General features: G+C 38.8%; 2 protein-coding genes across 6 annotated transcripts in view; one reads left to right on the top strand and one right to left on the bottom strand.

The window, feature by feature from the left end:
* The window catches only part of alkal1 (ALK and LTK ligand 1), a 46,570-nt gene that overhangs the window by 5,422 nt on the left and 18,591 nt on the right, over nt 1-22,557 (top strand). For 3 of the 5 annotated variants that reach the window (XM_029000008.1, XM_029000007.1, XM_029000005.1), the window contains one exon: nt 1,296-1,855. The exons of 1 other annotated variant lie outside the window; for it this stretch is intronic. The gene's annotated coding sequence lies outside the window, so the exon portion shown is untranslated. Of the gene's footprint in view, nt 1-1,295; nt 1,856-19,919; nt 20,106-22,557 lie in introns of those variants that run through there. One more of the 5 variants, XM_029000006.1, reaches the window with a different exon arrangement.
* On the bottom strand, nt 13,871-21,858 carry mindy4 (MINDY lysine 48 deubiquitinase 4). The gene is made up of 18 exons (XM_028999969.1): nt 21,508-21,858; nt 21,229-21,348; nt 20,589-20,782; nt 19,998-20,262; nt 19,630-19,850; nt 19,427-19,485; nt 18,882-18,991; nt 18,678-18,794; nt 18,295-18,383; nt 18,027-18,128; nt 17,850-17,913; nt 17,559-17,624; nt 17,414-17,481; nt 16,317-16,380; nt 16,072-16,233; nt 14,334-14,514; nt 14,172-14,250; nt 13,871-14,066 (listed from the first exon to the last, which is right to left on the bottom strand). The coding sequence occupies exons 1-18, from the start codon at nt 21,565-21,567 to the stop codon at nt 14,018-14,020; spliced, it is 2,070 nt and encodes a 689-aa protein (XP_028855802.1). The 5' UTR covers nt 21,568-21,858; the 3' UTR covers nt 13,871-14,017.

The raw sequence follows: 22,557 nt of genomic DNA, 5'->3' as shown, positions 1-22,557 counted from the left end.
GTATATGCACATCCTACTGAACTATTATAGTTACGATCAGCATGATCAGGAAATGACATTCGGGCTACTCATGTCCATCCCAATGCATTCTGTGTAAAGAAATGCGACAATATTATATCTGCAGCCTTTTCCTCATTGGCAAGCATGATTACTATTACACACATGCTTGGTTGTAGCACAGGTTTAGGGGGATTTCTACAACCTAATGAAAGGTTGATTCAGAGCTTGGAATCATTGGACAATATGGCAAATGTTGAACTTTTTAAATAAAAAAAGCACACACCAGCTTTATGTACTCAATACAATCTGCAAGGTCACCCACTTCGAAGCAATAATTATGACCGCAACCGTGTGTAAGCAATCACCTTTTTTATTGCACAGCAAACATCTTGATGTTCAGCTGTTCCTAGAGGAGCATTCCAGTATGTGGTAGTGCAACTGAAAGGAGACAATTAAGTATGGGTGGCAAGGCTGTTTTAAATAAGCTCAGGGATAATGTTGCAGAGAGGCACAAATCAGGAAAAAACCTTTCTAAAGCTCGGATCAAGGAGTCACAGGACGTTATGACAACGGGTGGTCATTGTGTGGATGGGACACATCATTACAGCTTGAAGATTCTGAGGCCAAGTGGTCATTTTTTTTCATAAAATGAAACTAAAAACATCAGATGATCTTTATCAACCAGAGTGTTATTTCTTTATTCTTATTTTTCTTATTATGTACTGCTGATATAGACTCTTGGATGATAAAGATTGCACTGAGTAAATAAAGCTGGTAATATGTAGTGGTAGAATATGTTGGAGGGCTGATTCCTTTCTATACCTCCTGAATTTGCTATATTAGTCTAAAGTCATTGTAAAGGACGTCACCAGTCATGCAGCTCACTCGCTGACGTACGACTTCTAATGGAGTCCGCATCACCATTCACTTAAAAGAACACATGTCATTGCCAAATTGTGTGTGAGGTAGCAGCCCTTCATAGCAGCGCTTCAGGTTATTGTTCGTCTTCATTGGAGCTTTGACAAATTAATTCAAGCTCAGAGGATTCAACTGGCCTTTTTCAAGTGAATCATCGATTATCAGTAAATTATGTGATGAAATGCCTTAAAGCTTTCCACTTCGTAAATGGCCGGAAGGGCTGCTAAACCATGACTTGAAGTCATGAGTTTTACACATGCTGCGTTGGTTAACATATAAAAATGTTGATGGCAAAATGTGGTTTTGGACTTTTTTTTTTTTTTAAAAAACAGGATTGCATTCTGAAGATGTAATGCTCATGTTTTTGTCTGCTATAGGTTAATAAGAAATGGCAGAAGGATCTCTGTTCTCCCAGGAAGTGCCTTCAAATCATATCACTTCACTTTTATCATTCCTGCATTTAGAACTGTATTGTTTTTTTATTCCGTTATACTTATCATTTTTATTGTCATTCTTGGTGTTAATATTAAAATGCTTTTAAAGTATAGCTTTGTTCAGCACTTTTGCTTTTTATACCACTGATCTGAATACACTCTGTAAACTATTTATTGAAAAGTTTTGTAAATAGTAGTTCATGATTGAGATGAGAGATGAGATATACTATTTAAATACATAACTCATTTAATTATTGTTATCTTTTTTCTTCATATGATGTAGGTTTTTTTGGTTTTAGTTAGTATATTATTTTAACAATATTATTCTCTATGTGTACACATCACAATGATGATAGCCATCTTGTTTATGTTGCCATCATCGTGGTAATTTATTTCTGGGATTTCATTAAATTGCTGCAGTTGTTTGATAAAGACAGAAACAATGCACTGAGGTTTTGGGGGAAAGTAATGAATAAACAAACAAATAAATAAATATTCAAGCACCTGTCATTGGAGATTTTTTAAGTACAATAAGATAAAGATCTGTTTCCTATTTCCTGCTTTGTGACGGGATGTTCAGAAGGCCAGAGAGCAGTGGCAGCCCCTGAAAGACAGAAAATAAGAAATCGTGACGGCCAGCACAGCGAATATAATCAGGGTTTTATAATCACTGTCTGTGTCCTTGACATTGTTAAATATTATTATTACTGTGAAATCTTATTGAGGTCCTATATTACAAAACTGACCCCCCCGTCCACCTGCCTACATTAGATGCTGCATTACAAATGTCAGACAATTATTAAAATAATTATTACAACGAAATAGCAATTTTGAAGCCAAGTTTGCTTGGACTCTTTATAATCAACTCAGTTCTCTGTGACCATAACTTGCACACATTAACACAGATAATTATTTCTGCTTTTGATCAGAGCATTTCATAAACCCCAGCAGAATAATGAGGAGTGAACGTAATTACGATGACATTGTTTCATGTCCATCTTTCACATATGTGGCATGTAGACCTTTACAGTTCATGTTGCATTATAATTTAAACAATAAAAAATCCTGAGGGATACGAGGAGAATTTAAGACAAAGCAAACATGACAAAAAGGAAATTGTAGACTTCCAGAATCTTTAACCAAACAAATGAACATCAGTCTGAAGAAAACATTAATTTGTAGTCATGCAACCCTTTGGCCAGGATGTTTATAACAATGTTGAAAAATTAAAATCCTCATATTTTCTTACTGCTAAAAAGGCGGCATGATGAAAGCCCCTAAAATGGCTTTGTTGCTGTTCTGCTGCCACAATTTTTTTTAAGCATGTGCTCCCACTTTGAACTCATTTACATCAGTTCAACATTGGATCAGTTGAGTGATTATTGTATAGGGCGGAGTTGAGGAATGGTAATTGCTATCTGGATAGAAATATAAACATGCAGCGCGAGCCCCCCACACATAGGAATATCATTGGATTAACTCGATCTTGAGCAAACATCCACTTTGCCAGAATTTACAGCACAATGCGTTCTCACGCCACAGTGTCTCTGCAGGCTCCTCAAAGCGATTTGGATCAGCAGAAGAATAATTTGTCTCTCATGATTCTTTGGGACAGCATTTGTAATTAAGAGCTGGACTCCTCGCTGTGTTCTGATTGGTCAGTCTCTTCTAGTCTTGCACGCGTCATTAATGTTAATGTGAACCAGCTGCACCAATCTTTCAATCAAGAAAATAAACCAGTCGTGGCGCAAGAGAATCATGGAACCAGATCCTTCAGTTTTCGAGTATAGTTGTCAAACATGAAGCAGCTCAACATGTCCTCTCTGACATCGACTTATTATGGAAAGAAAAATACAGTTTTCACATGCATTAAAATGCCAGTTTTGCTGTTGGTAAAACCATTGGCTAAAACCTCCCCAGTTAGCGTAATACAAACCACACAATAACCTCTGATGCCTGAAAAAAAAAAAAAAAACACACACATGGATATAGTACTATGGTTTTTTTTGGGGCAGTGGATGGCGTAGCATTTAAGGAAGTGGACCCGTAATTGGAAGGTTGCTGGTTTGAATCCCAAACTGCCAAGTTGTCACCGTCCCCACACTGCACACCTGTCATGGCTGCCCACTGCTCACCAAGGGTGATGGTTAAAAGCAGAGGACATATTTTGTTGTGTCACAATGTGCTGTTGCAGTGTATCACAATGACACTCACTTACTTGAAAAAAAAAAAATTTAAATACATGCATATAGTCATATAAATATCTGTATCTGTCATCTAAATATTTTTAAATAGTGTGTATTTTTGACTTCACTTATGAAAGAACATTAAAGTATTTTTTTTTTTAGTTTGATGTGCTTTTGAATTGTTGGAATACATGTCTGGCTATGCATTTTTAAACAGTTTTAATAAAGTGTCCATAATGCTTTTACATGTCATCACAACAGCAAAATAGTTCTTATGATTTTTTTATTTATTTTGGACCACCCCTTGGCTCTTTGATCTGACGGTCTTTTGCTTTGGAAGGCCACAATCCACATTGCACAAAGGCTCTCTGGTTTCACCCCTGGCTTGCTGCTGACAGTACCACTTACAAAACCTGTTCACACTTCATGCCAAGTGGAATGGTATAGACGTGTCACAGAATTATCAGAATGCAGTTGTATATTTAAACAGGAACTTTAATGTTCTGAAGCTGTCATGAGAAGTTTACATTTTTTCTCTCCCACTGACTCACTCTGGAAACACTATAGCAGTATAGCATACTGTCTGGCTGATTTGTGACTTCCAGCAAGGGAAAACATATGACGCTATAGGTATAGATTGTAAAAACCGTGGAATGTAGAATGAAAAAAACAAAGTGAATGCCATTCTAAAGATGGTGATTCTTAACTGTAAATGACCTAAAATATATAACAGTAATCCTCATAATTTGGAACTTATTGCCAAAGCACCACAAATGTGATGATACATATCATGTGTGGAACCCTTTTTTACATTTTGTGCAGAGACCAGGCAATGATTGATCCACCAAATTATATTTGCGCTCAGATAACAAATACATTTGATAGAGATACTTTATTTATCCCAAAGGAAATTTAGGTATTCAGCAGTTATATAGATAACATACAAACACATACGCACACAGACACATGGAATACACACTTATACATACATACATACAAAAAATACAATTGACCACCTATGGAGCTTTTTGTACAGAGGTCAATGCAGACTATTTGTGGATTTTGTGGGTTTTGGTGCATAGCTTATATAACCTTATGTGCATCTAGAAAATCACACTCCATTATGCATATTTTGAAAGTAATAATAATATTATTTTCTAATATTGTGACTGATCTCAGCTGTCAGTTTTTATTTTCAATATGTCCATCAGAAACCACTTGCACTACGATTGATTTATACTTTACTAGTGTTAAATATTTCCATCAAAAAACAATTAACTGAAGAAAAACATTAAAAGGTAAAATAAACAAAAAGGAAATAAAACAAATTATTACAATAATAAAAAATCTGAGAATCAAGTCTTATAAGGGATTTATAAACAGTTTGGTTTCCGTTCCCACTTATTAGTGTCACCGTCATTAAAGCTCCAGACTAATCATGATAACTTCTTGCACGATGCATGAGTGACTGGAGCAGTTCTTGCCCAGAGCAATTAAGGAGACAAAATGCTGAGAAGTGGCCCTGTGTGATTGCTCTGAAGTGATTACACGGCTATAAATAAAGGGGGGCTCGCAAGGGGCCTGGCTTTTCCGAGTGGGTGGGTGGGGAAACTCGATCTTAATCTGCAGAGGATATCACTTATCAAGGAGACAAACAGCTAAGATTACGAGAAGAGACATAGGAGGCACTAGGGACGTTATGTGGGAGGGCACTAATACAATTATTCTCAAGTGGAGAATCCTCCAGTTACCACAAAAGCTGCCCTTTGATAAATACACACAAAGTCAGGTCATTCCTCTTCCACTCATATCAATGCCTGAGTGTGTTTGCTTAGCTCTTTATTACTGTCCAAAGTTTGCTGTTAAAAAGGACGAAGCAGCTGGCCAGTGGCCACACTGGTCAGCAGCTACAGCTCTTATCACACTAGGATGAGTGCAACAAAAAAGCTTGATAACTTAAACTATTGAATGATGGTGCAAACGTAGCCATTGTGCTTTTGTTACAGCCTTATTGCAAAATTTTCTCTACACACAACAACCAACAGAATATAAAAAATGTTTACTTGAGGTTTTGGCAAATTATTTACTTTGTCGATGCACCTTTAGCAGCAATTACAGCCTGAAGTCTTTTTGAATATGATGCCACAAGCTTGGCACACTTATCCTTGGCCAGTTTGGCCCATTCCTCTTTGCTGCACCTCTCAAGCTCCATCAGGTTAGATGGGAAGCATTGGTGCACAGATATTTGAAAATCTCTCCAGAGATGTTCAATCGGTTTCAAGTCTGGATTCTGGCTTGGCCACTCAAGGACATTTTACATCAGTTGAAATTGAGTTGTCAGTTGTCCTGAAGCCACTCCTTTGATGTCTTGGCTGTTGGCTGTATAGTTGAAAAGTTGAAGATGAGCAGAAGGAGAAGGAGCAACACCTCAGGGTCAGAATCAGTGGTGTACATTCATCTGAAGGACAAAGGACACTCATTTTTGAACAAAAATGTTTTTTTGAGATAGGTGGTTTGAGAGAGGAGTGATTTGCAAATCAACAACCCCTCACTCAACAGAGGAGGAGGCCTCAGATATAATCTTATCTTCAACCTATAATGCGGCTCTTTCATTCATCCCCAGGAAAATCAGGCCCAATTCACACGTCCCCTAGGTTGGCCACACTTAAGGACCCACTTAATGGGGGCAGGAGAAGCTTCAGGGTGGGGCTTTCACATCTATCCACACCCTCCCCTGCTTTTGTTACACTTAATGAGCCTATTCAAGGCGGGAGTGAGGTGAAACCATCCTGGAGGTCAAATTTGTGATCACAAGCCAACTTCCCTCAGATTGACAAAGTTCTGAGGATGCAGAATGAAACGTCTCTACCTTAAAGAAAGAAATTCCAGTTGCCATGACTCAACTTTCAGACAATTTCACCTAGAAATGAGAATCTTCACAGACATTGAAGATGAAGCATTGCCCCAGTCTGAGTTCTAGGGTGCTCTAGAGTAGGTTTTCATCCAGGATGTCTCCGTACATTGCTGCAGTCATCTTTCCCTCTACCTTGACTAGTCTCCCATTTCTTGCAGCTGAAAAACATCCCCACAGCATGATGCTGCCACCACCATGCATCACTGTAGGGACTACCTCCACTGTCCCTCCTCCGATGCTGATTAGGTCTCCTCTCTGTGTCAACCTAGACCTTTAGACATGACCAGCAAACCCCAAGTCGTGATTAAAAACATCTTAGTCTCATTATTGGGATGTTGAAAGTGAATGTAAACTGATTGTCATGGTGAAACACTGCAGCACAGCACACAGTGACATCACAAAATGTGTCCTCTGCTTTTGAACACAGTGGGCAGCCATGATAGGTGCCCAGGGAGCAGTGTGTGGGGACAGTGCTTTTGCTCATTGCCACCTCAGAATTTGAACCAGCAACCTTCTGATTACGGGGCCGCTTCCTTAACCGCTAGGCCACCACTGCCCCACAAAGACATTTCTGTGCCCTGTGTGGACTTGAACCACCAACCTTTTAGTTAACAACCAATTGTGCGTCCACAGGAGTCCAGTTATATAACTAAATATACTATAAACTAAAGTAAGGTATGAAAAGAAATTAAGGTATGAAAAGTTTTCCCCCCCAGGCTACAGGGTTGATGGTGCCAAGAAACTTAAATTTCAATTGAATTGGCTATATTAATTGTCCAGCTCATAGATGTCAAGCGTACTGGCTTTAAAATGGGCACTGCGTGTTGGTGATGTGGTGTCCATTACACATCTGTGCAATGTGCAATGAGTTTAAGATATTAATTAAATTACTAAAATTAAATTGAATATATACAGCAGCAGTATTAGACCACTGAGGTGGTGTGTTCACTCCATTCCTCTTATTAAAAAAAATTATGAAATTAGTGTGGTCGTTTTATAAAAATATGGTGTTAAGTTCGCAGTGAAATGTTTAATCATATGGCCCGAAGGAAGCACAAGTAAACATCATAATCCTGTTTGATGGTCCTGCAGAGCAAATATGAACAAATCACACTTATTTATAGCCAATTCTATATTTATATTTTGCATCTTTAAAGCCCACACATGAAGTCTCATGATTTATTCATCCTAATAGTTCCTGGCAAGAAAATGTCAAAAATGAAGTGAAACACTTGACAATGTAACTAAAAGGAGGAAATCATGAATGAAAAACAGACACAATTTAACATAAAATCGTTTAGAAAAAAAGCCCAAAGGGAAGCTATGTACAACGCTCCAGCGAACTTCTCAAGGAGCCACAGGCCCTGTGTTGGATGAAAAGTGAATGAACTCTCTGACTCTCCGGTTAACATATTCCACTTAAAGCCGCATGGCAGTGGCCTGCTGCATTTTCACGGCTGATGGGTGATCATTTGCCAGCCACGCAGTTGACGTGATGGCATTCCTCTCAGGCGAATGAAGACGAGCGATCTCTCTGGCGCGGAGCCAGCTGCTCTCACTTTGATCCTCGGTGTGCTGCCAGGGGCTTGCTTTCCACCTCTTCTCGTATTATAAGCACCCACCGAGCGTGCAGTAAGAATTAAGAATCTCTCTGCTCTCGCTGTTTCTGACATGAATGGCAGTGACACCGAGACTCCGTATCTACAACCTTAAAACATGGGGGAGGGTCCACTCAGGATTTGAGTCAAAACTGCACAGATGTCTATATTATTTAGGCATTAAATATCTGATCTGAAAACTCTCCTATGACTACAAGTTTCAGAAAACCACCACTTTGTGGGAACTTTACTTGGAATTAGAGATAATGCTGGACCATTCCTTCAGATAGACAGGATGAAACAGAAGGTCTTGGTTCCAGTTTGTGTTCATATCTAACGTGTGGGTGGAAATTGTTCAATTATTGGGGCACTAATACAACACCAGATGGCCTTTATAAAATGAGGGGATTTGAATATGATAACTCTGCATCAGTCTGAAGGCAAGTCTTCTGCTGGGCTTGTCTTGATAGAATAACACTTTTACCACAGCAGATACCACCATAACAAACAAAAAAACCTAGTACTGATGACGATCAAAGATGCTGGCCTCAGGAGTAGCATTTCCTCTCTGGTTCCCTGGATTGTCTCTTGACCTTTCCAGATCAGTGTGTTCTCAATTAATATCCTGTAGCAAGAAGAATTTTAAAAAATACTCAGGGATGCTGCAGTGGGTTATTCCTCAAGGATAACCCTGCATTCGAGTCAGAGTGACCACAGTGCGGTGACCATGCAAACACTTGTCACAGTCACTCAGCTCTTTTACAGTTCTTACAAAAACGGCTTGAAAACCAAGTGGATTTTCTTTTGATTAGGACCAAGTGGATATGTTCAAAGAAACAATTCCAATGAAGACAGTGTGTGTGTGATTCACGCCACAAAGACCCAGGCTTGACATTGACAAATAAAGATAATAACCAAAATATTTTCAACTCAAAATAATTAAATTAACAGTCGATACATAAGGTAATGGGGTGGTAATGGGGAAGACCAAGGTTCAAACTTCACTTAATACTATTGTGTCCATGAGCAAGACACATAACCCTGACACTTAACCCTGGGGGACTGTCCCTGTAACTGCGGAATGTGAAAGTGAAGTGATTTTCATTGTGAAACCCTGCAGCACAGCACACGGTGACACAACAAAATGTGTCCTCAGCTTTTATCCCATCACCCATCCCATCGCTTAGGGATTTCAATCAGCAACCTTGTGATTACAGGTCTGTTTCCTTAGCCGCTAGGCCTACGACTGCCCCTGTAAGTTTCTCTGGATAAGGACGTCTGATAAATGGCACAAATGTAAATGTACATATTCTTTTGTACACATATTTGGTTGAAAATCCAAATCAAATTCAAATTTTATTTTTTCACATACACAGTCATACATGGTATGATCTGCAGTGAAATGCTTTTAGTGACTGCTACAGACCAGATTACTGAAAATATTGCAAGTATACAATGAATCAATATGCAAATATTGCAAACATAACCAAATATTACACTTTTATGTCTTTAACCTAAAACATAAAATATGTGTAACAGGTAGGGTGAAGGTGTGCAAATAGGTGGAGTCAAAGTAAAACGTGACAAAGTATAACGAGGTAAATGTGCAAGGTAAAAAGAGTTAAAAATTAAATTAAAAGTTTGTGCAAGGATTTCTAAGGGAATTGAGTCCAGAAGTGATTGAGAGTGAATGTGCTGGAGTGTGTTGGAGTTCTATGTAGTGTTGTTGTTGCTGAGAGCTCGGATAGCCTGTGGGAAGAAGCTCCTCCTCATTCTCTCCGTGTCAGACTTCAGGGAGCGAAAGCGCTTCCCTGATCGCAGTAGAGAGAAGAGTCCATTGTTGGGGATGCTGAGGTCCTTCACTATCTTCCTGACCCTGGTCCAGCACCGCTTGGTTTAGAATGATTGAAGGTCAGGGAGCTTGGTACTGATCGAACCACTCTCTGTAGGGCTCGCCTGTCCTGCAAGGTGCTGTTACCGAACCAGGTTGAGATGTTTCCCGTCAGGATGCTATTTCAAAATGTATTTTATTTGGAAACTTTTAAGAGGTTAAAAAATTACAAATTTATTGTGAAACATTTGTATTCATCATTCATAACCAGACTGCCTTGGAGACTGCCCTGGAGACTGACACCTACTCAGGGTTAAGTGTCTTTCTTAGGGACACAATGGTAGTAAGTGGGGTTTGAACCTGTGGTTTTGTGGTATGCTGATACATAGGTGGGTGTGTTTCCCACTAGGTCAGAGTTTTGCAAACTATGACCTGTGGGCCACATCTGGCCAGAATTGCCCAAATCAAATCACAATATAAATTTTGATTTAAATAAACTGGTAGGTGGAGTACAGCACAACCACTTTTTACAGATTTTAAAAGTCAATGTGGCACTTGAGTTAAAAGGTTTGCCCACCCCGATCTAGGCTATTACAACACCAAAAAAAAAGACTATTATTGAATAAATAACCACACAAGATTTCATGAGCATCTTGAATAGGCTAAAAATCTATGGAAATTTTGAAATTCTCTGCTTTTCTGCTTCAGCCGAAATCCCATGTCACACCACCAGGTTAATGCTAGTGAGGTGCCTCACATTTTCAAATTGGCCAACGCTGCGAGCCCTCAATCCGAACCAGGCATGATTCATCTTTAAATGCAAGCCGATCGTCTCTTTCACAAGAAGTCTAATGGTTTTCCCAGTGCCTTTACCCCACTCCTTCAGAAGAGTCTGCTTATTGAGGACACAATGGTCATGTTCTTTGTATTTTTAAATTAAGTTTTGTATAATTTTTTCATGAAATCCTGTGCGTTAACCTTGTTAGTTGGCCATTATTTTCCCCAGTATTTAAAAAATCCTGGCTATGGCCTTGAAGACAAACACACTAAACACTAATTAAAATCATGAGATTTTTACAAGTCAAAAGAATGGAAACGTAGTAAAGTTTAAAGTATTTACTAGACCCCAAGATGGACAAAAAACAGGCATTAGCACTTCCTTGGAGCACATTTTAAAACACGTTGAAAACTATTGCTAATTTTATGCAGTCATAAAATTAGTCATGTACAATAAGTAAAAAAAGCCTCAGCTCTTTTATCTTTAATCCAGCATCTTGGGGCAGAGCTGCCTCCACAGGACACAGAACTCACTTTACACAAGTTTACAACAAGCCACCTGCGACACTGTGGTTAAACATTACTGACATTTGCAAGCTATGATGAGCTGCCCCGAGCCAGGCATTCTCACCCGAGAACCAAACAACTTTTACTATGGTTCAGTTAGGAACCCAAACATATGGTAGATATTATCATTATGTACAAAACCCTTGCACGATATGTTGGCCAAAACATGTCCCCTAATTAGAAGTGCTAATGAAATTATAGTTTAGATTAACGGAAAAAAAATGCATTATGCATGAATGGTGCATCAAACAGGCTGAAAATAAAACAGTTTCTTTTGAGCTGTACAAATTGCTTTCAGCCCCACTTTGTAGAGGTGAGGTGATGTCCATAAGTCTATTGAAAAATCAAAGCTAAATGTGGAGTGTGTATATGAGGCACAATGCCTCATGCCCTTCATGAACTTTCCTTCTTACCCATCACTCTGGAACAGGGACTCATCAGACCACATTTTATTTCCCATTGCCCTAGAGTCCAATCTTGTGCTTCCTCGAAAACGTTTTATGACCAACCCCAACAACACGTGGCATTCTAGCTGCAACACAGCTGTTTTTTCAGTCCTCTAAGATCTCATGGCATAGTGCATGTGGAAATGATTTTACTTTCACTTGTAAACACTGCTGTGAGTTCAGTAGACCACTTTGTACAGCTTTACTTCACACACTCCATAACCACATTTTTTCCACTACGGTAATGGATCTCTGTGTCCTTCCAGGTTTTTATAAAATTCAGTGATCTCCTGAGACGATATACTTGCTTAATGCTTGCCAATCATTTGACCCTTCTGAAACTGAGAGACATCTTTTACAAGACCAGGGAGGTCGTCCCATGTTTATGAAATAAGAAGGTGTTTGCTGCATCAGAAACATTAATCACTAGAGTAATTAACAGAGTATTTTTTTTGCTAATTTAAATCAAGGTGGTACCTTTTTTTGGCAGGACGTGTAGTTAAGCTTGATTCTAATGAGCAATACATGCTGCTCATGTTAAATTGAAAGAGTAGAATGTTTTATGGTTTCATTTTGATGCTAAACACTTGCACAATTAAAAGTGAATGAACATGGATTATGATTTTAAAAGTCCTGTAGATGTCCTGTACCCAACATACAGTACGGGCCAAACGTTTGGACACACCTTCTCATTTGATGTTTTTTCTTTATTTTCATGACCATTTACATTGGTAGATTCTCACTGAAGGCATCAAAACTATGAAGGAACACATGTGGAGTGTGGCCTGTACTGTAAACCCAACTATTAAATGGTTGCATGTCCTTCAACAAGTTAGTCCTTTTGGAAGCAATCATGCTTCTGGCGTAATTCTGGCTGGTTATTTCACCCCTCTTCTGGGTAAAACTTACAGAATTAAATTAAATGCGCTCATTATCTCGCATGGACCCAGGTTTTAAACACAGTCCATAATAGAGTTGAGGCTGGGGCTTTGGGAAAGCCATTCCAAAAGTTTAATGTTGTCCTGCTATGTCCATCCCACAATGAGTTTGGATGTGTTTGCTATCATTGTCCTGTTGAAACACCCAGTTGTGTCCAAGATTCAAATACCTAGCTGTAGGTTTGAGGTGATCCTCACTGGGCTCTTATATCATGCACAAAGAGAAGCTAATGCAATCAATCATGATCTCTAATGAGAATTTAATAGATATTGTTGGGTTGCAAAACATTGTGAAACCCTCAGTGCCATTTATTTAAATTATAGTGGAGTTTTGAACTAGTTTTGGTCTTAGAAAATTCTGAATTCATTCAAACCGGTGCACCAAATATACACAAATTTCAGTCCTGAAAGAATTAATCAAAAGCCCAAAATAATCATGCCCAATGGTGTATGTAACCTACCCAGGGAACCTTACTGGGTAAAGCACAACACTTTCTGGAGATTTTGAATACTTCCAAAGACCAAACTTTATCTTCTTGGGTCATGGGTTAATACATGTTAGCAGGTTTCCTCCACATTGTGGGAGGGAATGAGTGTGAGCTCCATGGGTGTCTAGCGGCCCAGGGTGGGTCCCTGCCCCTGTGTCCAATGTCCTCAGATGGCCTATTGAGGATTAAGTTGTTAATGAAATTGATTGAGTAGCTATTGAACTATTAAATACTTCAGTCTGGAGCCTGGACTCCCTACTACATTCAGATTAATTTAAAATCATACATTCAAACATTACATACATACATTTAATTACAATGTGCTACCACTGAGAGGGAGAATTATCTTTTGTGCAGTCTAAACATTTGGCCCAAAACCCTGGATTGGTTTACATTGGTGAACACCTCATGCATCATAGCACCTCTAAAACATTCACCCTTGTTGGACTTGAATAGTTATGGTATGTAGAGAAATTGAAGGTATAATCAGAAGAAATGTACCATGTAACACTTTAAACAACATTTTAAGAAATCCTCAAAACATTATTAATGCATAGACATTAACATTCTGCAAGTTTTGGGATTTATTCCTTTGGATGGCAGGAGGAAAATAAAGAACCTAGAGAAAACCTACGTTAACATGTGGGGAGCATTCAAACTCCTTACAAATAAAGCCGGAGCCGGGATTCGATTACAATTCCTTGGACCTGTCGCCAACCATCGCTCCACCATGCGTTTCTTATATAAAGAAATATTTCATGAAAACAAACATCTTCTATGTCACAAGTTTATTTTATACAAACTACAAACATTTCAACTCAGTCATAAGGTCACCAGATTTTAGAGCTGTTATCTGCCGTAAGATTTTCCTTCAAAGCAGCCCATATTTATGCATATAGTGGGTACAGATTGAAATTTAATTAAAGAATAGGTTCATTCTCATTCCAGTTAACCACGGCATTTCTCCATCTATAAGGGAAAAAAAAGAATCTATTTGCTATGTACTACTTTACATTAAATATATGTTGTAAACATACAATGACCTTACAAAACACTGGTATGAGTTTTTCTCACCTTGTTCGGATGCAATGCTCAAGAGGAGGAACAAGATCATTCTCCGAGTCTTGGCAACTCTCAGCCACCTCAGGGATGCCTGGTGATCAGTAAATTTTCACATTTTTAACCTTTGTTGCTCAGATGCTGGTGCTATGAAAAGTAAATGAAATCCAGACTTACAGATGGTCAAGCGGATTTGTTCTTGTTGGTTGGCCAGGCCATCATAGTAATAAAGGTCAAAGGTGCATTCCTTACAATGGCTTGAGGTCAGGTCTTTGTTGCACGAAAACAGAACACTAAAATGGCTCTCACTGCACACCACCCAGATCGGGAATATGGGACTTTTTAAGTGATCCCCAACCTGACAAAATAAGTATATACTTGTCAGATTGTGAACTACATAAACAAAACAAAAATAATAATTAAATTAAGATCCATTTCATTCCTACTAATTCACTCACTCTCTCACTTAATATCCTCAACCATTTATTCCTGTTACTCATCCAGGGACACTGGGGACAATGTGGGGACTGTGGTGACAGACCACCACAGATTTTTTTATGTCTTACCTAAAGCATATTTCTGTCAGGAAATGCCTTCATTCTTACAAGAGAAGTTTCATATGAATGTTTAATGCTTAGAATTATCATATTATCATAGAGCCCTATTTTAATAGACATTTACAAAACCATGATGAGCAGAATCTAGCTATGGGCCCTACATCCTCATTCTGGATGATGTATACCCACAAAGAAGCACAGGCATTTACATGATTTTAGACCAAAATAATCACCAACACATACAAACCTGACACAAAACTCACAGAATTATTTAACTGCTGCAATGTCTTCATAAAAAAAAATTGATGGTGCCATTAGTGAAAATTTCAGTCAGTTATCTCAGAACCATGCCCACTTCCGAAACAAACATGCAGATTATTAAAGAATTGTGGCTGTCGACCTAGTGAATTTGGCAATCCTGAATGCAGCATCCAACACACTTGCATAACATGTCAAGTGTTTTGGCAATGAAAGTGCTGTTGGCTACAGATTCAGACTGTGATTAAACAGAAGTGAACAGCTGGAGTGAAAACTCTTGAAACGTGTCTGGCTGTATTGAATTTATTGCCTGCAGGAGCATGAGATTAAAGAGTCTGCTACGAAAACATGCATATTCAAACTATGTAAGGCCACACAGTAGCTCCATTTTAATGAAGAAATTTGATTTGACATGCAGAATTCTACAGAATGCCTAATTGTGTTTTTCATAACAAACTGACCAACTTTTAAAATGCAAATTACAATATAAAATATTAGTCTAATTATTCGATAAAGAATGTTGGTCAATCAATCTCCAAGAGTCTGTGCTGTTCAATGTCATTTAGAATCTGTAATAAGACAAAAGAAAACCAGCTCATGACCAGTTAGCTGTGGCAATTTTAATGTGTTGATAAAAACTTTTGTTCATTAGCCACTAAGTACATTCAGGCAGGAAATAAATTAACTTTTTTAATTTGTTCTGTCCTCTATGAATTGAACAAACGAAGACTGAAATAAAAAAAAAAAACTTCATGATTTCACGACAGAAAAGTGAGCGCTCAGTAAACTGGCATGAGCAATTCCACTGAATCATTTACTTTCTAGTGAGAAGATTCATTCAGACAGGTTGGTCAAATTCTGCAAAGAAAGTCAACTGCAACTCATTTTATGCAAAACCAATCCGTTGAAATGCATCATTCATCATTCACCAATCCCCTACAGACAACCAACTTGATTATTTTTCCTTTGACCACAAATATGTAATCAATCCATGCATTTGTATTTGCACAGAACGCTTTATTATTCACATATAAACTGTTGATATGAATAAATAAATATCAGATGTAGCCATGGAATCCAACCTTGGATGTTAATCCTACCTTACAGATGTTGTAATGTTCATATAAAGAGAGCAATCCAATGTCACTGCGACTTGGGATCCCTTTTAGTAAGGTGAAGTTTCCGTTCCCAGAGTCAAGTGCAATCCCATCATCAAACACATTGGAAACAGCGCGGCCACACAGCAGCAGATTCACCAGCTCCTGGTAGAAACATGGGAGAGAACACGTACATGCATGCACTTGGCTTTACATGGCCATTCACAGACATCAGAAGAAATCGAAACCTGTGTGCAGTAGCCATGTGCTCCGATAAGGGTGGTGTTGTAAACATCCATGTCCTTTCGCACCCTGAAAAAAAACATTTAAAAAGGGACAAATCATGGAACAGTGTGAACACTTAAACTCATAAAAAATTAATAAAGGCTGCATGAAAAAATTATAATGCACTTAGTGGTCCCCTAATTCTGTATCTGAAGTCTCTTTCCAAAAATCCAGCCTTGGTGCAGAAAAACAGACACTTTTAGACAGTCACACAATGAGATTTCCCAGGATGCCCTGTCTTAGTGTCTGTAGCTTTAAATTGCAATGAGGAGGGCAGAGCCGGGACAAGGAGGAGAGCGACCAATAGAAGTGCGCAGGCATTCGAGGAAATGATGCCATCAACATGCCCTGTTGCCATTTGTATGTTATTCCAGAAATAAATTTAAAATCCAATCAATGTGCAACTGCAATGCTTTGCACATGTACAAACAATGACAGTCGGATGAGTTACTTTTTTAGCAAAGCATAAGAAATAGGAGGTAACCTTTCCCCTTATGACGACATAAGCGGAGAAATTCCAGATCCGACCATCTGAGCTGCTGCTGTCTGAACAATGAAGCAGAATGGCCAAAGCACTCTTTACACCTATTGACCATATTTAGCCACTGCAGGACCATTGGCAAGATAGGGGAACTCGTATTAATGTTACATTTTCATAACAGGGAACCTTCAAACCTTTAAAGCAAACAATTATGTAATATTAACTGCTTAACCAGCTTTAGGTTGTGATGAATGAGCTGTTTCAATGTAAGCATATAACAAGACTTTAAGAAATAAATTTGTGTTAATTAAATTAATTTATGTTAATCAGGTCATTTAATTCTTATGAAATTAATGGCTGGATTCAATCACAATTGGCAGACACCTGTCACTGCCTCACCAAGTCATCAATCTTGTCACTCTTTTCTTAATGGAAAAAAAAAAGACATGGAGTAGAAGGATTGTTAAATGGCAAATAAAACCCAACTGTATATATTCATCTTCAAGTAACAAATGTAGTCTCTATTGAACAACAATTGGATTTTAATTATAGGCAACAGACACATTTCATAGCACTTACATTTCAATAGACCTTGACAAAATTGCTGAGATGGTCAGAAAGATGCACCCAAAGGGACCTGATTGAAACTACAACAAATATTTCAAGAATGGTTAAAATCCTAATTAATAAAATACTCAAATACTGAAGTATTTTATTAGTTTACCTGATGTAAAGATTGCTCCAGCAGCAACCTCAATTCTTCCAAGCTATTTAAATGGACACATGTAATCTAAAGAAAAAAAATGTTGTCTCGGTCATTGTATAGTGATATAGTAGTCCTTAAATCATAGTGTAGCTCAGGATTCCCATGAATAGCTATGAATTGTGCAAATATTGTATGGATGTCAGCTCTCTAATTTGTATGACTATTAGGTAAGTGCACATCACTTTAATCCAAACATTTATTCAGGCATCAACTCCACATTCCATTTCCGGTGAAGGCCTTTGTGCTTACCATCTCCAAAATACCCTCTGACTTGTAGTGTCCCACTGGAATGAAGTGATGTCTTTTTGAGGTTCTGAAAAAATAAATGATCACCAATTAAAATTTTGTCTAAGAAAACCTTTATAATGATTTAGTTTGTTTTTATTTACATCCCATTTTTAAATACAAATGTATTGCCACACTCACAGAGCCACAGTGGCTCTTCTTCTATCTCCAGCTCTCCATAGGATTTCTGCAAGGGCCAGAGCAAGGCATTTGGTCCTCTGTGTGTCTGAAGGCTGTAATTTCCTTTTGAGAAATCAAATTCAAAGTCATGAGGATATTCAATTATTCTGACTGACATCAGTGGAATGACTTGAGGGAACTAAATGTACTGATGTGCACACTGTTCTGTATTGATAACTGACGTTTAAACGTCCAGAGTATACTCATGCAGGATGTAGGTGGTACATACTGCAGTGCTGAGTCACTTCCTGTGCCCTCAAACAGCAGTTTCTGCAGAACACAGGCCTGCACAGCAGCCAGAACTCCACATGGGCCACCCTGTAGAGCCAAGACATCCTTTTCTCAATAACTGGAAACGCATTACAGCATTAGAATAAGAGTTGTCGGACTAACAACTTTATAATAAATCTGTAATCCTTCCGTCTTCCACCTTCACCAACCAAATCGAATATAGGTGTGTTAAGCATTAAAATGTATTATACTGAAATGTATAAGAAAAAGTAGTCTTTGTGTCATCAACATACATTCGTTATTTGGCAGGAGAATCACTGCAATTTATAAAACATCCGACTCTTGCTTGGAAGACCTCCATTGGATATGAAAAAGTCATACCTTCTTCTGAACTATGCCATATCTTAGATCTGGTTCATCAGAGAAACTAAAATTCTGACACTTCCATTCTTCACTGAAGCAGCTCAATGGGGAGCCAAATATGACCTCTTTTACAGCCTGAAATAAAACATGAAAAGTGGACCAGCATGAACACACAGAATCAAACAAATCACTGCTCCAGGCTTTAAGTAACAGTACACTTACAGTGGCCGTCTGAAGGTCTATCGGCCGTGCATCAAAGTTATACTGAGGCACATGGTGATTGATAGCTGGGCTGGAAGAAGAATATATCTCATCTCCCTCGTCTACGTCGTCTGGAGAGGAACACAAGAACATTACACAATGACATAAAACAAAGAGAAAAAAAAACTTCAAATGGATCTTTAAATAAGTCACTGTAGCATTATGATTGCCTCCACCAAAACATAATAAACTGCTGGTTTTTACTCTCCTCCTCCATCAGTACTTCATTAATGTTATTGAAATATTGCTACCCATTCTATAAGTTAATATAGGTAAACAGATTTCTATATATTATAGTTAATGTGTTAATACCAAAAGACAGTTCAATTAGACTGGAAACTTATATGGTATTGTAGTATAGCCACTAGCTAATCAGAACTTATTTACTGAGAAGAGACATGGTATCAAATCTTAATAATAGAAAAAGAACACTGTTAAGAGAATTATTACTGAATTGGAATTACAAATGGAGATAAGGGTTTACAGAGCAGTCTTCCAAGACCTACCAAGTGTCATTGATGACATATTATTTTCATCAGCAACGTGACTTGATTCCAATTTGTTCCTGAGAAAGATAAATGAAGCCACTTGATCAAGAATGTCATCCCTTTCATTACAACCACAACGATAAATCACTCTTTCTAAAAAAAATTAACAGAAGGGAATGGAGGGGATTAAGATTATTTTAATCTGTGTAGATTTAAATTACTTGTATGCCTGATTCTTAACCATGTGGACATTTTCAAATGCACTGGCTCCCTTCACTTCAAGCTGGTCATGAGAAGAAGGTTTCCCTCCTGCCTCAGATGCTGGAGTAGTTAGTCTCTTTAAGAGACTGGCAGACTCGCTGGCACTCTGGACATTCATGTTAGACTCAGCTTCATCCCTTACTCGAACAGCCCGTCGAGTTCCTCGTTTTTTACTAGCTTCCTGGGGGGAAAAAAACAAACGTCTGCATTCAGTAGGTTCACACTGAACTTTCAGTTGTTTTACTTCTAGGTATTAAAGAGTCAGTGACCATAGATGGAATTCAACACAACAGCACATACAGCCATGAAACAAATTGGAAAAACCTACCAACGATAAAGTGGAAGTTGGGCCAGCCATCATGCCTCGTCTAACCCGAGCAGCTCTATTGTTCTGGCTCTCAATGATGGAACTCCGAGTGTCACCAGAAAGTCCTGTCCGGGTAAGAATCCTTGTAGTGTTATTAGGGAGGGATTGACCCTGCTGTCCACGCTCGGTAGGAAGACCAGGACCCTTCAGGGTATTTTCTTCCTTATTTGAGTCAGGATCAGCCCCTTGAGAGAGCGGCAACATCTGTGATGATGTTGCAGACAACCTGAAAAAGATAATCAATCCAAGTGAACGTTGTTCTTAAGAATCAATTACTTGGTGCAACGTAGAGTTCTGTGTGCTAAATGTGGGACTGTAAGGTAAGGCATGTTTGGGCTTTGCATAATCAATCAGAATGAGGAAGTAGCGAGCTGTCAATCATTGGGCCCCTTCCATTTTAAAATCATTAAAGATACTTCTACACACCATCAAAAATTTACATCAGACTCTCTTCAAAATTCAGATACATAGAAAGACCCACTGGCTAGTTATGTTAATACCTTACACTAGCAAACAAGAAAATAGGCCCCACTATGTATCAAACTGGAATACCTTGTCATGACAGCTCTTGACAGGGCACAATTTCCAGAGCTCTCGCCTAATCCAGGCCCACTGTCATTTTTTGGCAAGTTGTGCCCAACTGGAGAGTTCTGAAAGTCAGTACTGTGACTTCTGGACAACTCAACGTCTTCCGTGTGGTGCTTCACAATGATTTCCAGCAGTGTTTTAAAGGGACAGTCCTGAGCCTATGAAATATGAACATAATTCAAAAGAACTCTCAACTCCATAAGTCACATTTGAAAGCAAGTTACTAAATTACAGTTGTTTCAGCATCCATCTATGTTGCATCTGCAGTTAATATAGGAAGAATATGATGAATATCATAGTCAACGGAATGCACACTGGAGTTTAAATTGGACCAAAATGAGTGAAGGTGTACTATTGTACTCTCATAGTTTATTAGTTTGTGAATAAGCAGATCTTTCACCCAGCAACTGCAAATCAATTTTTTGCACTATTGTCTTGGGATGTAAAGTTATAGAGATTTTTTTTTCTATCATACATTACATTAAGGAGGTGCAGCAAAAGACCCTCACAATATGGCGCCACCGTCCCAGAATACAACACGGCCGTGACGTACCTTTACATTAGTTGGTCTATTCTGGCCTAACGAAATTCTCTATTCCAGTACCTTGTTCTTTTTATAGAGACTCTCAAGGCGAAGAAGTCGGCACAGATCCGACCGGTTATTGATGCTGGAGTTTGTCCGAGGCAGTTCTTCATCCATGCATGAAATGGTTCTCTTCAGGCCCTAAGAAAGACGCAAAATAACTCGTATATAGTTGAACGCTAGTTTACCAGAACTGATCCAAGTTGCCACAAGCAACTGAAAAGAACGATACAACACATCTATCCTTCAGGCAAACGCGCATGGGACTGGGTCAGCTAAAGCAATGTTCGTGTTACTCACCTTCCGGCTAAGATACTCCCTCACAAGGGAGGCAGAGATCTCCTCCACAGTCCTCTCCATGTCTCCACGCAGCAGGCTGCTAGCTCGCTAGCATGTAGCAGTCCTCCCCGCGCCCGCGATAAACCTGCCGCGGTGTCCGTGACAGTAATCCGTCAATCGGAAACCAAATCGCGCGCTGGTTAAGGGGGTTTTAATGCATCAGACGGCGGGCCAAGTGTCCATTTGAGCTAGAAGCAGAGCCTGCACTCGTCTCCATGGTTACGGCGCTGAGGAAAATGAAGCTGTGAAACAGCGCCATCTACCCAACCAAATCCTGTTGGTTCATTAATAACTCATCTGAACTAACAACTGGTAACTTGAGTTGCTGAATCTACTTATAACACAGTACAAATACTGTATGTTAATTAAACCTAGCAGCCAGGCATTTACTCATATAGGCTGCAAGTTATGCATGTATCCAGACATCTATGAGTGCAGATGGATTTGGAAGTTCTGCCAACATCGTCAGAAATTTGGAACAGTATTACTTGCACTGAATGTAGTAGTTCATCCGAGTACAACGCATACAGAAGTGGACTGAATCGCAAAATGTCAATCTGGTTTAAGTGAACTCATCATGAACCAGACGAGAGTACACTGATAGCAAACTGGAAATGACCAAGCCTGAAGGCAAATGTGCATTGAGAGTTCTTGGAATCATAAAATCATACCAAATCATTGTAGCACAGTAGCACCCATCTAAAATGAAAAAGATATTCACAGAATCTCACACCACAAACCATGAAGACACATGATCTACACACTAGGTCAACACATTATGATCACTGATGCTCTGTTTAAATTAACAACACAGATGGCCGCTGGTTGTGAGGCTGACAGGCTGATAGAAACAAAGTATCACAGTAAGATTTTGGGTAAGAAGCCTAAATGATTAAGACACATACACACACACACAAAAATACTTAAAAATACCTTTAAAAAAATATTCCCATACATTTTCAGAAAGAATTCTGATAGAAGTACAGATCCTTGTACCTGAAATGGCAGACC

This window comes from Denticeps clupeoides, chromosome 13, assembly GCF_900700375.1.
Source record: "Denticeps clupeoides chromosome 13, fDenClu1.1, whole genome shotgun sequence".
Classification (NCBI taxonomy): Eukaryota; Metazoa; Chordata; class Actinopteri; order Clupeiformes; family Denticipitidae; genus Denticeps; species Denticeps clupeoides.
Note: the sequence above shows the minus strand (reverse complement) of the source record. Positions and strands in the feature narration are given on the sequence as shown.

Bases quoted from the DNA above. Each gene is read 5' to 3' on its own strand.
- mindy4 (XM_028999969.1), bottom strand. From the start codon at position 21,567: ATGGAGAGGACTGTGGAGGAGATCTCTGCCTCCCTTGTGAGGGAGTAT. The intron at 20,263-20,588 runs GTATTCCAGTTT...TATCTTTTTCAG, and splicing joins TCAAGAGCTGTCATGACAAG to GTTGTCTGCAACATCATCAC. The intron at 17,914-18,026 runs GTGAGTGTGGCA...TTATTTTTTCAG, and splicing joins AGAAGAGCCACTGTGGCTCT to AACCTCAAAAAGACATCACT.